Here is a 15,277-nt window from a genome sequence, read left to right as displayed (position 1 = left end):
ATTTATTTTTTATGTACAACAATGGTTAATATTGATACTAAGAAAAGAAGTTACCATCAACAAATAATCTTGCATTTTTAATTGGAAGCTTATGTTTGCAATATCTTTTAAAAAATAAAAAGTTATACTTAAATATTTTTTAATACACTATAGTATAAGCTCTAAAAATTTAAAAATCTTGTTCACTTTCAGTAAGAAATATTGATTTATGTTTTGCAAACAATTTGATGATTTGTTAATTTTTTCTTACTGTTATTAATTTTTAATAAGCATAATTTTAATATTTTTATTTAAAATCTGTAGACGTATATATATAGAAACAAAAACGACTAGTAATGACTTTTTATAACAAATGAAAACTAATGCTAAATAGTATTTTTTTATTTGTAGTTTAAATACTTGAATTTGTTCATTTGTATCAATAGTTCAATAGCCACTCTGGCTTCAATTGAATTAGTTTACACTACATAAACTGTTTTATTGATTTGGTTATTTAGTAATTGATATTTTTTACCAATACAATATTTTTTAATAATAATTTACAGTACTTACATTTATAAGCTTAAGTTTAAAGTTTAGTTACTTAAAATACCGTTTTTTTTCAGATTTGTTTTACATTTTATATTTTACTGTTTCATATAAAATATAAACTTACAAATAACAATATATTTATACATTCACAAACTGTTTCTAAACTTTAACTAATTTAAAAATATAATACAGTAATTTTTGCTATGTAAAATTACGATAATTTAATAGAATTTAGTACTAAAACACTGTAATTCATATACACTTGATTTAAATAGTTATTTTTGAGAATAAAAATTTACTTACAAGCATATTTTTTAAAACTAATATAAAATCTTTGCAACCAGTCTCTTTATTTAACTAAATGAGATCGTTTAACTTAAAATTGTTGTATCAGAATCTTTTTTTTTAATATTCAGAAAATTGTATTTTAAGTAAGCTTTTTTAAGGTTACCTCAAAAATGGTCAAAATGAAAAAAAAAATCAATGTATTTTTACTTAATTTTTATTGTTTTTCTCAGTCAAGTGACCATGTCTATTAGAATTCTCACGTTTAGTTTATCAATGCATAATTTTATTTTAGCATAAAAAACTTAAAAACATTTTCTTTTACAAATACCATTTGTTTATAGCCTAAGGCAATTTATATAGTTTAGTTTTCAACATTAAAAGACTAAAGTTTAAGAAAAACAATGCTTGTTTAATTGTAAAACTATTTAATTTATTAGTTTTATAATTCTGTTCTAACCCCAATTATTAACTTTAATAAATTTATTTTGAATTATTTCAATTTATTACAGAACTATAAATGTATTATAAGACTAAATTTAAAGCATTATACCATGTAAAACAAGTATTAAATAGCAAAATTTAAAGTTATATAATTTAAAAGTATACAAAAATTATAAATATTAATTACAAAACAGAGCACGATTTTATGCAGCTGAGATAGCAAGCGCAGTTGGGTACATGCATTCACTCAACATAATCTATAGAGATCTAAAACCCGAAAATATACTTCTTGACTGTGATGTAAAAATTTAATATTAAGTTTTTATTATTTATATGTACAAACTTTTATCAATTTATATAATTTGTAAAGATTACTTATTTGATGTAAAGAACACTTTAAATTAACAAGCTTAGTTGTAGAAAATATAAAAGTAAATTAAGTTGCATACGAAGTTTACGATAAATTTATAGAAACATGTCGATTTAATGCATACTGCCGATTGAGAAAGCTTTTTTAAGCCAAAAAAAAAGTGTTCAAAATAAATATTTTAGATAATGATATTGAATAAACTTTCACTATAACTTTATATTTAGAGAACTATTTTTTTATAGCTTTAAAGTTTCTATATTTGTTAGAAGCAAATATTATCATGTAAAAACAAAATAACTCACCGAATTTAATTAATTTTCTTTAAAGAATTATTTTTTTAAAGGTTTTATTTTGTTTGATTTTTATATTTCTTTTTATACTTCGCAGTACTTTTTAAGCTACTTACTATTTTTTGCAGGGACACATAAAGTTAACTGATTTTGGATTATGTAAAGAAGGAATTGAAAGCAATCAGACTACAACTACTTTTTGTGGAACTCCAGAGGTCAGATAATTTTTGAATTAAACTGTTTTTTGTCGGTGGCCAATAGTGGGTCCAAATCGTGTTTAACTTGTATTAAGTATAAAATTCCGTACAAAATCAATATTCTTTATTATGTTCAAAAACTGAATTTTTATGTAGTCAAAGATTATATCTATCTAATTTTCGAGCTAAAAGTATATTGAAATAAAGTTTGTCAGACTTTAAGAAGTTGCTTACTAACGAGATTAGAAAGAAATGTTTTTATTTTAAGACTAAAAATAAGGCAAGTTCAAATATTTTTTTTTGTAACAGTTGTAACTGTTTATTAGGTGCTTAGTATAAAGTTTTGATAATAAAGAAAAAAATTATAATTACAGTATTCAAACCAAGTCTAAGGATTTTAAAAATATGTACATGTAAAATTAAAATCGTGCTTAAAACGCCTAAATAATTGTAAGTTAACTAGAGTAATTAAAATAAGCGCAAAAAGTATATATACATTAAAAAAGGGTAGGTGTCAGAAATACACAGAGCGATACTTTTGCAAGAACTAATCAAGTTTTAATCAAAAAGTTCCAAATTTAAAAAGAATTAGCAAACTATTTATTTATTAAAAAGCAACATTTTAAATTAAAAAAGATCTTAATTAGAACAATTAAAACTCGTACAAAAATAATCTGTTTCCATTTTAAATTTACATTATATATAACTGTTCAAAATATAGGTTTAATCGTTTGCTAACAAAAGATCCTAGTGAAATAACTTCACTGGAATATAAATAAATTATTCTTTTATAATAATATTATAATATATTATACAATAATATTTTATAATTATAAATAAAAATATTATTTAAAATATAAATGAGTTATTCTTTCCATTTAACAACCCAGTTGAAGTGTGTTGATTCGTTAACACACAGAAACATATGTTGGTACAATAAAGGAAGATAACTGCACAATTTGTTTTTACATTATATATTATTTTTTAACTGAATAAGTTTTGAAGAAATCAATCATTTTATTTAGAAAACCTTAAAATGTTTTTAAACTATGAGAAAGTAAATACGATATTTTTGTATTAAAGTATTTTTATGGTAGTTTATTCGAAAGTTTATCTTATACTTATAAAGATATCAAAGTTTAAACAAAAAAAATCGCCTCGCTCCCACTTGGATAAATTTTGTTAAATCCGGAATTTATTAGTTTTGTTTAAAAATCTTAGAGCGCTAGAATTTCGGCTTTCTGGACAAAAATTTACAGCTTTTGTTTATGTCTGATGAACTGCTCTGCAGGGAAACGACGTAACGCAATAAAATTTAAAAATATACAGAAATATTACTACAAATAGATTTTTAATATTGATTTTGATATCAAGTTCGTAATTATATAATTGGTTAAATGATTAATTTGAAATAAAAACTACAAAGTTGAAACACACCGATTAAAGCCAGAATGTCATTTATTATAACTGTATGGGTGTTCTTATCTTTAATCTCGTAATCCAAATGGTGATGTTTTAAATTATTTTTTTTCGTTGAAAAGTGACATGTTATAATTTTAATTATTTAATTTAAAAAGATCTTATTTTAAACTATCGGAGTTTTAATTATAGTGTACTCAGATTCTAGTATACTACATTAACTATAGTTGAGGATCTCACTAATCTCATGATCAATAGAGTGAAACATTGTTATATATTTAAATTCGTCAGTTGATAAATTTGTACTTATTTCCATGTATTCAAATGAGAACTTTGATTGTTATTCTTAAAACTTAAACCAAGCTAAAAGTATATAATACATTAACACAAACATATAACTAAAACATAACTTAATCATTAAAATTGATCAATCTGATAAGCTAAAACTATGTTCCTAAAAGGAACCACGAATAAAGTAAACATTTAGAAAACAAAGAGTTATAAAATAACTAATACAACATAACTAATACAACTTTTAAAGTAAGTAGATGAAAATTTGATTTATTTTAATATCAAAAAGTAAAATATTTTACGTAAGTAAAAGATTATAATTTGTCGTGATTTGAAATTATTTTACAAAAGAAAATATATAGTCTGTCAACTAGATTTTGTAACAGAGTAACAAAAAAAAAGTAATTTGTTATAAAATTTGACTTTTTAGTTGATTATTATCTAAAATATTATCTAACTTTTTACAGTATCTTGCACCAGAAGTTTTAAAAAAGCAGCCTTATACAAAAGCTGTAGATTGGTGGTGTCTTGGTGCTGTACTTTACGAAATGTTATATGGCCTAGTAAGTTTTTAAATATTGTTTATAAATCCTACCAGTTAAATTTAATATTAAGTTTACCGGTCTAGTGATAATAGCTTTTTAGATAGTTTAAAGTTTATATAGTCACTTGTCGTGTACTTACGCCGCTGTACACCTTCTGAAGTTTTATTCAACTTTTTCAAAAAACTTTTGCATTCAATATTTAATTTATTGTTAACTTTAATATTACATCTTTATTTGAGTTACTAAACAGTGTTTATGAAGATTTTCTTTATAAAAAATGTTTATTGGATGAGGGTCCAAGCTTGTTTTTATAATTTTATATTGTTTTATTAAGTTTTATTTTAGCTATCGGACACATTTTACCGCGTAATAAATTTATAGTAACTTTTGAGATGAAAGTGATACTATATATATTTTATAGAATATTAAAATTTATTTAGTTTTTGATATATAGACATTTTTTTTAAGTTTTCAATATAAACGTATGAATCGGAAATTTTTCGAGGTCTGTTTTTTCGTATGTTTAAAAATTAACTAAATATCTATCTCCTCCTTCATTTTTCGAGCTAGAGACCTCAAACTTTTAGGAAACATTCCTTTTATATTTAAAAAGACATTTAATGTTAGGTTTTTTTTAATAAAAAAATTCCTGCAATAAACAAATTTAGATATTTTTAATGGAATTACTGTGAAAATTTGAAGAAGATTGGTTAAAAAATGAAGGAGGAGATAGATTTTTAGTGAAATAGTATTTTTTCGCATTTTTAACTTGTGCCTTCCATTAGGAAACTATTGAGGTCACCGACTTTGATAGCTTATATCTTGAAAGTTACTTTTAGTTTTATCAAGTGATTAAAAACGTCTAATAGCTAAGATTAAACTTTACAAAATAAGATCAATTTGTAAAAATCAAGGTGAACATCCCTATGCCCTTAAAAGAAATGTTTTTTAAAAGTTTTACGTCTTTAACTCTAAAAGTAAATAGCATTTAATGACTTTTTTATTTCTGAAATAATTCACTATAGAACAATTGCGGTCCATACGTTTTTTTGGAAACTTTTTTTTTTAATTTACTATATCTACTCAAAATATATGTTTGTAGCCACACAGAGATTGTGGGTTATTTAATTTGTTGAGGCTATTACTCATAATTAAATACTTATTTATTTAAATACCTGATATTAGAATAGTTCATATAAATACTATTTTATACAAATCAGACAGTCAGTTTGAGCAATGTATCATCATAAAAAGAACCACAAAACAATATTATATAAACTATACTTTAAGAGTTCAATTACTTTTGCAATTAACTTTGAAGAGGATTAAAACTTAATAATAAATCAAGTTTAAGTAAGAAATACTTTAAAACTTTAACTAATATGAACTATAAAATATTTAAAGAACTCTAAAACAGTATTGTATACTATAACTCTTATGTTTAAACCATAAACATACAATTGAAATACAACACAGTTTTACAAATAGGTCTAATTGTATCTTTAAGCAAGATCTCAATACAAACTTAATATCATAGTAATACTACCATTCTATCTTTTTCTTATGTTTTAAATGTACAGTAACCTCTCGCATCTTTACGCACTAGTGACGTTACGCACTGTCGTTTAGTTACGCATTTTAGAATTCTAAAAAATAAAAAATTTAAATTTTTTTTAATATTGCACAAATTCGGTTTATTGTATACCTTTCGTATAAAATATGTTTTTAAATGCTATTTCACCTCTCTATATCTTTTGAATTTGTAAACTTATGTTCCTTGACTAATTGATAAACATTTAGTTATACCTCAGTATTAACATTTTTCTTATACTTTATATATTTTTGTTCAAAAAAAGAAATCCATTACAGAATCAAATGCATACTTTTGTAAAAGACTATAGAAACAAATTTTAATATAGACACCAAACAATTTATTAATTGTAAACAAATGCTTAATTATAAATTCAATTTGATAAGTAGAATAGAATATAAATGTTAAGTATCAAATAAGTCACATATAAATAAAGATAAAAACAAAATACGCTTGTTATTAAAACTAGTAGAATTACTCTACTAGTATTATTATTTTATATAATTTTTTTTTTCCTTAATATATGTATAGTTTTATCTTTTGTTTTCATATTTATAAATAAAGTAAACAAATTATTAAAAGTGGGAAAGTCCCCAGTCTACTTTTAACTAGAAGCAAAATAAAAAAACAGCCATTATAGTAAGTATATTTGGTACCTCTCGTATCTTTTCGGTCTCTCGCATCTTTACGCATTTTTTTGGTGGACACAATGTGCTAAATAAGCGAGAGGTTACTGTAATTACATTATTTTCACGCCTCATTCTGATTGGATAATTTTGTGACACTCAACATTCAATATTTAAACAATAAACATTCAACAATCAAACAATGGATAGCATATGAAAGCTGCGTTTCATTACGTTTTTAATATTTTTGCATTTTATAAAAAGCGACTTATATTTCATATTTTAAATGATCTACCGGATCCGGATCTATTTTTTCAAATCTGCCCGGATCCGGATCTATGTTTTATTTCAAGATCCGGCCGGATCCGGATCCTAAATGTTTTAAGTTTTATGTAGTTTCAATCGAAAACAAATTTATAAAATTTAATTATATATCATTGATTGGTAAGTTTTGTTTGATACAAATATTAAAAAAAAACACAAGGTTAATGTCTAAATATTTAATTTGAACACTAGGAAAAAGAATGTTGTAAAAAAAATCTAATTACACGAACTCTTAGTTTAAATATCATATTTCAAGCTACTTATACGAATGAACTTGAATTTTGTACCTTGTATGACGAAAAAAGAAAAATATATGTATGGTACAATCCTTTATAAAATAACGAACTTTTTTTTTACATTGTACTTCTATTTACAAAATTTTAAACTATAAGATGAAAAATAACCTTTTTAGCAACTGTTTACATGTATTAAAGTAAGTGGTTTATTAAATAACATTTACTCATATCAACGCCATTAAGCTGCAAAGAAACTTGTTCTTGTTTTTTTTTAAGTTGTGATGAAAAAATAAAAGTTTTTTGCCGGTTTTTGGAAGCAATCGATTCCGCTTTTGTTGGTACAAGTTACCAGCTTCTAAAAATAACCTTTCAGAATAAACAGAAGATGGTGGTGCCGAAAGATACCTTCCTGCAAACCTGGCAAGACGTGTGTATTTTTCTTGTTTGAGTTCCACCAAGACAAGACTTCAGCTTCTTTAATTCTTCAGCAGATAAATTTTCTTCAAGTAATAAAGACTTAGTTTCTGTCTCAATCTCTTGATCAACTGAGTCTTGTTGCTCGATTTAGTGATAGTTTGCATTTGTTTTCGATTTAAATGTAGAATAGATCAACAAAAAAAATTTTGCAACATCATTTTTAGGTAGTTTAGCTTTAAATTTATTAGGCGGTACTAGAGGGACTTTGACCAGTCTCACGACAACTATGTTTTTTTTACTTCTGATTTCAGTAGTCTTACAATCTTTTGTTTAATATTAAAGGAAAAAAGTCAAGTGGATCAACAGCTGTTGTAAGTAAAAGTTAGTCGTTATTGTGAAGGTTTATTCGTGTGCTGTTCTTAATAGTATAAATCTTCTTTCGAAGGCTTCATCTATATCAATACTGATCCCAGACTGTAGAGTTCGCTTGGTTTACATCGTTTCAAATATTTAAAGTTTTGAACTAAGTCAGAGTTTCCTCTACTGGAAAACATCACAAAAAGTCTTCCGACGAATTACAGACCACTGCAGAACAGATTAAAACAGCGCAATATTTGACCAAGTTTTTAATTGCACACGCTGTCAAAACTCTGACATAGTTCAAAACTTTAAAGTTTTAAAACGATGTAAACAAAACGAAATCTACAGCCTGGAAACAATATTGATTGAGAAAGAACGACCTAACTTAACTTCGCATAAAGTATTAAATGTAAAACCAAATTTATTAAATTTTTATTAGTTAACTTCACTAGTTTAGTTTTACTTTCTAAACTCTAAATTTCGTATTTGTTTGAGTTTATTCATACGTCTTAATTAAAACTTATTTTTTAAACTGTTTTACTAACAATCATAATTTTTAGATATTCTGATATTAAGATATAACTAATCAAAATATAAATTTAAGTGTTTGTTAATAAAAGATCCGAGTGAAACAAGTTCACCGGAATATATAATAATAATTTTCTGATTCTTAATCCGTTAACACACAGAAACATATGTTAGTGTAATAAAGAAGGATGCTGTATAGTTTGATATTAAGATATATTCATAGTTAGTTGTAAACTTTAGATATTAAGATATATTCAAATTTACTTGTGAACTTAAGTATTTATAACTAACACTGTGACACTAAACTAAGCCAATCCTATCATATAAGTTAGCATCTTGCAGTCAGCACATTGATGCATTAGTTGCAACTGTAATGCTCTTAATTTATTAATTACTAAGTCTTTATAAAAAATCGTAAAACTGATAAAAAGTTCTATTGTAGGAAGGTTTTTGAACCTATTTATATACCATTTGCAACTTAATATCAATAGATTATTCATTTTGGTTTGTATTTTATTACACAAAGCTTTTCAAAACTATACGAGTTTCATTGTCAAGTGATAAATTTTAAATGAAATTTGAAAATTTTTTTGGTAAGTGAACAGCTTTAAAAAATAACTTTAAACTATGACGTATAAATTAATTTAAATAAATACAAAATTTAGAGATTTAGCAAGTAAAAATAAAGATATGTTTATTAATAGATTGTTAATAATTTTGTTATTCCATTTAAAATGCTATTTGCGTATTCAAATAAGGTCGCTCTTCCTCAATCAATATTGATTCCAGGCTGTAGAGTTCGCTTTGCTTACATCGTTTCAAAACTTTAAAGTTTTGAACTATGTTAGAGTTTTGACAGGGTGTGCAATTAAAAAGATGTTCAAATATTGCGCTGTTTTTATCTGTTCCGCAGTGGTCTGTAATTCGTCGGAATATTTGCCGTGATTTTTCTCGAATGTAAGAGATGCTCTGATCTGCAGAGCAGGTGTATTTATAGATAACATTTGCGTCAAATACTTCTGAGCATTTACTTTTGTTGCTTAAGTAGTCAGAAACTTTTTTGCTGGTGTAGGCCGATTTAATATTAATGTTGTGCTTTTGAAGTATGGATGATATTCGTTTTTGGAATCTTATTGAACAACTACCTACATAAACTGTTGAGAAATAAGAGTAGTTTTCGGTTTCTGTTTTTTTTTCATTTTCAAAAGCACAACATTAATATTAGACCGGCCTACACTAGCAAAAAAGTTTCTGACTACTTCAGCAACAAAAGTAAATGCTCAGAAGTATTTGACGCAAATGTTATTTATAAATATACCTGCTCTGCAGATCAGAGCATCTCTTACATTCGAGAAAAACCACGGCAAATATTCCGACGAATTACAGACCACTGCGGAACAGATAAAAACAGCGCAATATTTGAACATCTTTTTAATTGCACACCCTGTCAAAACTCTAACATAGTTCAAAACTTTAAAGTTTTGAAACGATGTAAGCAAAGCAAACTCTACAGCCTGGAATCAATATTGATTTAGGAAGAGCGACCTTATTTAAATACGCAAATAGCATTTTAAATGGAAAAACAAAATTATTAACAATATATTAGTAAAAATATCTTTATTTTTACTTGCTAAATCTCTAAATTTTGTATTTATTTGAATTTATTCATACGTCATAGTTTGAAGTTATTTTTTAAAGCTGTTCACTTACCAAAAAATTTTTCAAGTTTCCTTTAAAATATATCACTTGACAATGAAACTCGTATAGTTTAGAAAAGCTTTGTGTAATAAATTATAAAACAAAATGAATAATCTATTGATACCACAGATGTTCTTGTGCTAAAACTTTATTTCAACTAACGGCGTTTCACTGCTCTCAAATAAATTTAAGTACAGACTTACGGAGTCTATAAAATATTAACACACATTAGAAAAAAAAGCAGAAAAAGCAAGTATAATTATGTATAGTGTTTATGTTGGTAGTAACTATAAATGAACTTTATGGTTTAAAAACAAAGTTTGGGATAAAAACATAAAATTATAAAATTGTCTACAAAAAATAAAAATTTAATAAAAGTAGGCATTAACCTCAAAAAGCTCTAAGAATAGGCAAGTTTTTAAAATGAAAATTAAATTGAGTTGTGCAGAAATGTTACGTCATAATAAATTTAACAAATTGGTCAATAATTTATACAGCTTAAAAACATGAAGTATTAAGCTTGCAAGTGTATGTAATTGTAATGTGAGTGTTGTGAAATAAATTAGTACATAAGTAGACTGAGTTATTTTAAGTAGAATCGTTGGTTGTGGGGACAAATATTCGATAAATCTTGCCGCTTATTCAGAAGTAGGTCTTTATCTTCTGCTGCAATTACTGTTCTTTCTGTATTGCAAGTTGGGCAAATTCTACTTACTCCGTTGGATGCATGTTTGATCTTTGAAACGATACTCCACTCCATGTTTGGCCTTTTACCGTACCTGTGAAAAAAGCTCCAGACATAATCCGATAAACGCGTGCTTTGTTTTTTATTTATACTTTTAAAAGTATGTTTATGGTTAGCATATCTATCCTTGAAACTACCTGCTGTACTTCCGATATAAATTTTATCTGGGCCCTTACTTTCAACTTTAACTTTATAAATTACATTTTTAATTAAACAATTACCTTTTAATGGGCAGTTATCTTTGTTTAATTTACGGCAATTACATGTTTTAGGCATATTACTTAACTTATTACTATTATAGTTAGTAACTTTTGAATATTTATTTATAGTTTTATTGTTATGCATTTTGCTTATACTTTTAGCGCTATTATCACTTACTTGTTATAAGTTTTCTTTTATCATTTTAGAAATACTTCTAGTTATACGTTGATTATTATAATCTACACTACTATTAGTACTATTGATATGGATATTTTCATTATCATTAATATTAAAGTTATCATTACAGCTTATATCTTTAATGTTTAAAGTTTTAATATGTTTTACATTGTTGTTACCATAATTAAAATTTTTACTATTAGGATTGTCATTATTATTACTGTTAATATTACTATTATTAAGATTATAATTTTTATTATTACTGTTATTATTAATATGATTAGTATAATTAAAAATATTGTACATATCTACGTTATTACTAACTTTATTACTAGAATTATTATTTGTATTAGCTTTTATATGTCTATTTTTAAAGTTTGAAATTACTGTTTTGTTGTGCGATTGTATTAAAGTTTTAACATTACTCATGCAACTATAAGAAATTTTAACTGTTTTTCTATTGAAAATTTTGTTATAAAAGTGGCTTTCGGGGAAGTGCTTATCGACTAGCTTTAAAAATTCTTTACCTAAGTTTATATTAACTGAAGAGCAATATGGAGGATTATACCACATTATATGTCGGTTAAGCGGTTTTTTGCGTTTTTTATCTACATTTTATCGTTTAAATTTACATTTAAAACCTCAATTTTTTAATTCATTTTCGTACGGTGCTTTTATTTCGTTAAATATCTTTTCATTCGAAGAGAGGGTACTTAAACGTTTTTGTGTCATTACCGGGAGGCAATTTTTTACATGATAAGGGTGGTCAGAATTAATATAAATAAAGTTTAATAAAGAATTCGGTTTACGGTACGGACGGTAAGTATTATTAGATAAATTTAAAGTAACATCTAAAAAATTCGTTATTTGCGCTTCTAAAGTTATTTTAAAACCGATATCAGACATCAATTTAACCGTTGACTTTTTAATTTTTTGCTATACAAGTTGCAAATGGTATATAAATATGATAAAAAGTTAAATTGTCAAATGTAACTTATAAAAATTTAAGGTTTTTGTACAAAACACTAATGCTGTTATATTTTATAAATTGTTGAAAAAATTCATAGACTAGATGTTTATTGATCTCTGAGTATTAAAATTTACGGTAACACAAACAACGATTGGGCAAGTTAGGACGGAATTCAGCAGAAATATCTGGTCCATACAAATTAATTTTAGCTTGAAAACAATTTTTGGAATACAAATAAAACTTAGCACTCTTTGGCAAAAGTTTTGAAATGTGCTATAAGCCTAGTTTTCTGTGCACAGTACTGTTTATCAAATGATGATTTCATTCAATTTAGCTTTAAATAAGTTTTTTCACTTTTTTTTAATTTCAAAGTTACACGGCCCAGGAATTTTTTTTTTAATAAATTTAAACCGACATCTGAAAAAGTTTCTTAACTCTATACTAAAACAATATAATAAAAATAAATGTTTACCTTTTTAGTTGTTTTTGAATGACTATTAGATCTATTGATTTTTAGCCTCCGTTTTACAGTCAAAACACAAATGAGATGTATGAAAATATTTTATACAAGCCCCTTAGATTAAGATCTTCTGTTTCAGCTGCTGCAAAATTGATACTAAACAAAGTTAGTTTTTAATTTATACGTTATCATATATATTTTTTTTTTGAATTTTATAAAAATAATTTAATTACTACAAATTTAAATAGAATGCAAAATAGTTAATACTGTGAGATTTTTAATAGCACTTATACTAAATCGGATTACTTGTGATTTGTTTAAACTAAGTATAAATACAGTATCTACTTGAAATAAAGTTACATAAATTTGTAATTAGTTCTTGTTATAATGACATATTTATTAAATTGTAAATTGATATTAAATAAGATTAAAAGTAAAAATTACACTTGATTAAATATAAAACATTTAAGCTGGAAGCCTTTAAAGCTAAGGAACGTTTTAACCCAATATTTTAATATGTTGTAAATGGTAAACTAAAATTGATAAATAAATTTCCATTTTTCTTTAGATACCATTTGCAGCTTGATTTAAATAAATAGAAATTAGTCTTTTTTATTGGTTTTATATTTTATACGAAGTATTTTGATATAGACTTAATGTTCTCATCAAGTGATAAAACATGAATTTAAGCTTACATACTACGTTTTAAAAATATTATGAGTTGTACAAATAAGACTTCTACAGAATAAATTTTTTTAGCGTAGTTAAAGGAAGCAAAATATGCTATCAAAGGGTTTCCAAAAAACCTGGAAAACCTGAAGTTTAAAAATTTAGGAAAAAAAAACATTAAATTTAAAAAATTCTGTAAAAAACCTGGAAATAAGAATAAAAATCACGAAAAAACCTGGAAAAATATGGCATTTATACACGAAAAGTTTTGTAATTTATATTAGAAAAAAAAAAGTATGAACTATACAATAAAGAATTCCGTACTACTTAGAATTTTTTTATAATAAACACATTTGAAATAGGATTTCAATATATTTTCAATATTTTTATACCATTTAAGACAGTTTTTTACTTTAATCTTTATTTTATACTAAAATTGGACTAAAAAACTTCACTTTTAAAACCCTGGCAGAAACTTAGAAAACCTAGAAAAAAAAATCAAAAACTTTGGTAACCCTGTATTCAGTAAACACTTATTAATGTTGCTTTACCATTTAAATGAGTTTGAGTATTTAACTAAGGCTCTGTTCTTCGATCATTATTGTACAAATACGACAGAGTTCTAAAGCGATGCAAGAAAAGTGAACTTTACAGCCGAGAAAAGTAAGATGTAGTTTGAGTATTTAACTTAAGCAGTTATTGTTTCGAATAATATCGATTTCAATTATTATAGTTATACGAAATTTAAAATTTCTAAACCAATGCAAGAAGAATGAATTTTAAAACTTGGAAATGATAAAAATCGAAGAACAGAGGCTTATGATAAACACTTAAATTACATTAAATGGTAAACCAACTATATTAACTATTTACTAATTAGATTATTTTTACTTTTACTGTTTGTTATAAGCACGCTACAACTTTGTATTTTATTAAACTCTTGTTTAAGGTTTTATAATTTTGAGCTTTTATGATATTTTTTGTTGATTATACTTATTTTTTGCAGCTTTTACAAAAAAAGCCAGAAAGTAGGTTAGGATCTGGTTTGAATGACTTGGTAAGTTTTGTTTAAATAATGTTGACTCTTAAAGTAAGTTAAAGCAGTATAGTAATGGTCAAATAAACTAACTAAAAATTTTCTAATATTCTAATGTAACTAACTTCACTAAATTTATTGTTTTATTTTTTAAATCAGACAGAAATAAAAGAACATGAGTTTTTTGTGTCTATAGACTGGGAAAGACTAGAAAACCGACAATCTACGCCTCCGTACAATCCTAATGTAGTAAGTGTTTTTCAACATTACAAGTTTTACAAAGTTACAGTATTATAGATTTGAATAACAATTTTTAAGTTTTTTTAAGAATAAATAGGGAAAGATACTCAATTAGAGTTAAGTACCTTATTTTATACAGTATATATATTTATTTACTGTTGTGGAAGCCGTTCTACTCGTAAAAATACTTTTAAATAAAACGAAAGTACTTGTAAAATAAACGTGTAACTGTTCATATTTAAAAGACAGTAAAATTAAATTTTCTTTTCAATTGGTTTTTTTACTAAAAGCATTGTATCTTGTTTATGTGTTTATCGTGTTTATTAAGCATGAACAATTAGTGCACATTAGTCAGGGTTGCCAAAAAACCTAGAATCATGAGGTTTAAGCAATAGAAATCTGGAATTTTGTACAAAATAGCTATAAAACTTTGAACTTTTAAATTTTTACTGTTAAATAATGTTTAGGCGAGAAAAATCTATTGTATACAATAGTTTTATTTTTGTGTTATTTAGACTTTTAGAGTATCAAGTATTATTAAAAAAAACATTCAAAGTAACATTACAGTATATTTCAATAATTTTATACAGTTTAGACATCTTAAACATAATTTTGTACTAAAAAAAA

General features: G+C 24.9%; 1 protein-coding gene across 3 annotated transcripts in view; it reads left to right on the top strand.

Moving 5' to 3' along the window:
* The window catches only part of LOC145834105 (serine/threonine-protein kinase Sgk2-like), a 46,090-nt gene that overhangs the window by 18,401 nt on the left and 12,412 nt on the right, over window positions 1–15,277 (top strand). For all 3 annotated transcript variants that reach the window (XR_014369775.1, XM_082941452.1, XM_082941451.1), the window contains exons 8-13: window positions 1,455–1,560; window positions 2,049–2,135; window positions 4,295–4,390; window positions 12,763–12,870; window positions 14,381–14,431; window positions 14,570–14,659. Coding sequence is in view for 2 of the 3 variants with exons in the window: in XM_082941452.1 (XP_082797578.1) it covers window positions 1,455–1,560; window positions 2,049–2,135; window positions 4,295–4,390; window positions 12,763–12,870; window positions 14,381–14,431; window positions 14,570–14,659 (538 nt within the window). In the remaining variant the exon portion in view is untranslated. The remainder of the gene's footprint in view (window positions 1–1,454; window positions 1,561–2,048; window positions 2,136–4,294; window positions 4,391–12,762; window positions 12,871–14,380; window positions 14,432–14,569; window positions 14,660–15,277) is intronic.

Source organism: Thalia democratica, chromosome 4 (genome assembly GCF_965202585.1).
Source record: "Thalia democratica chromosome 4, ktThaDemo2.hap1.1, whole genome shotgun sequence".
NCBI lineage: Eukaryota > Metazoa > Chordata > Thaliacea > Salpida > Salpidae > Thalia > Thalia democratica.
Note: the sequence above shows the minus strand (reverse complement) of the source record. Positions and strands in the feature narration are given on the sequence as shown.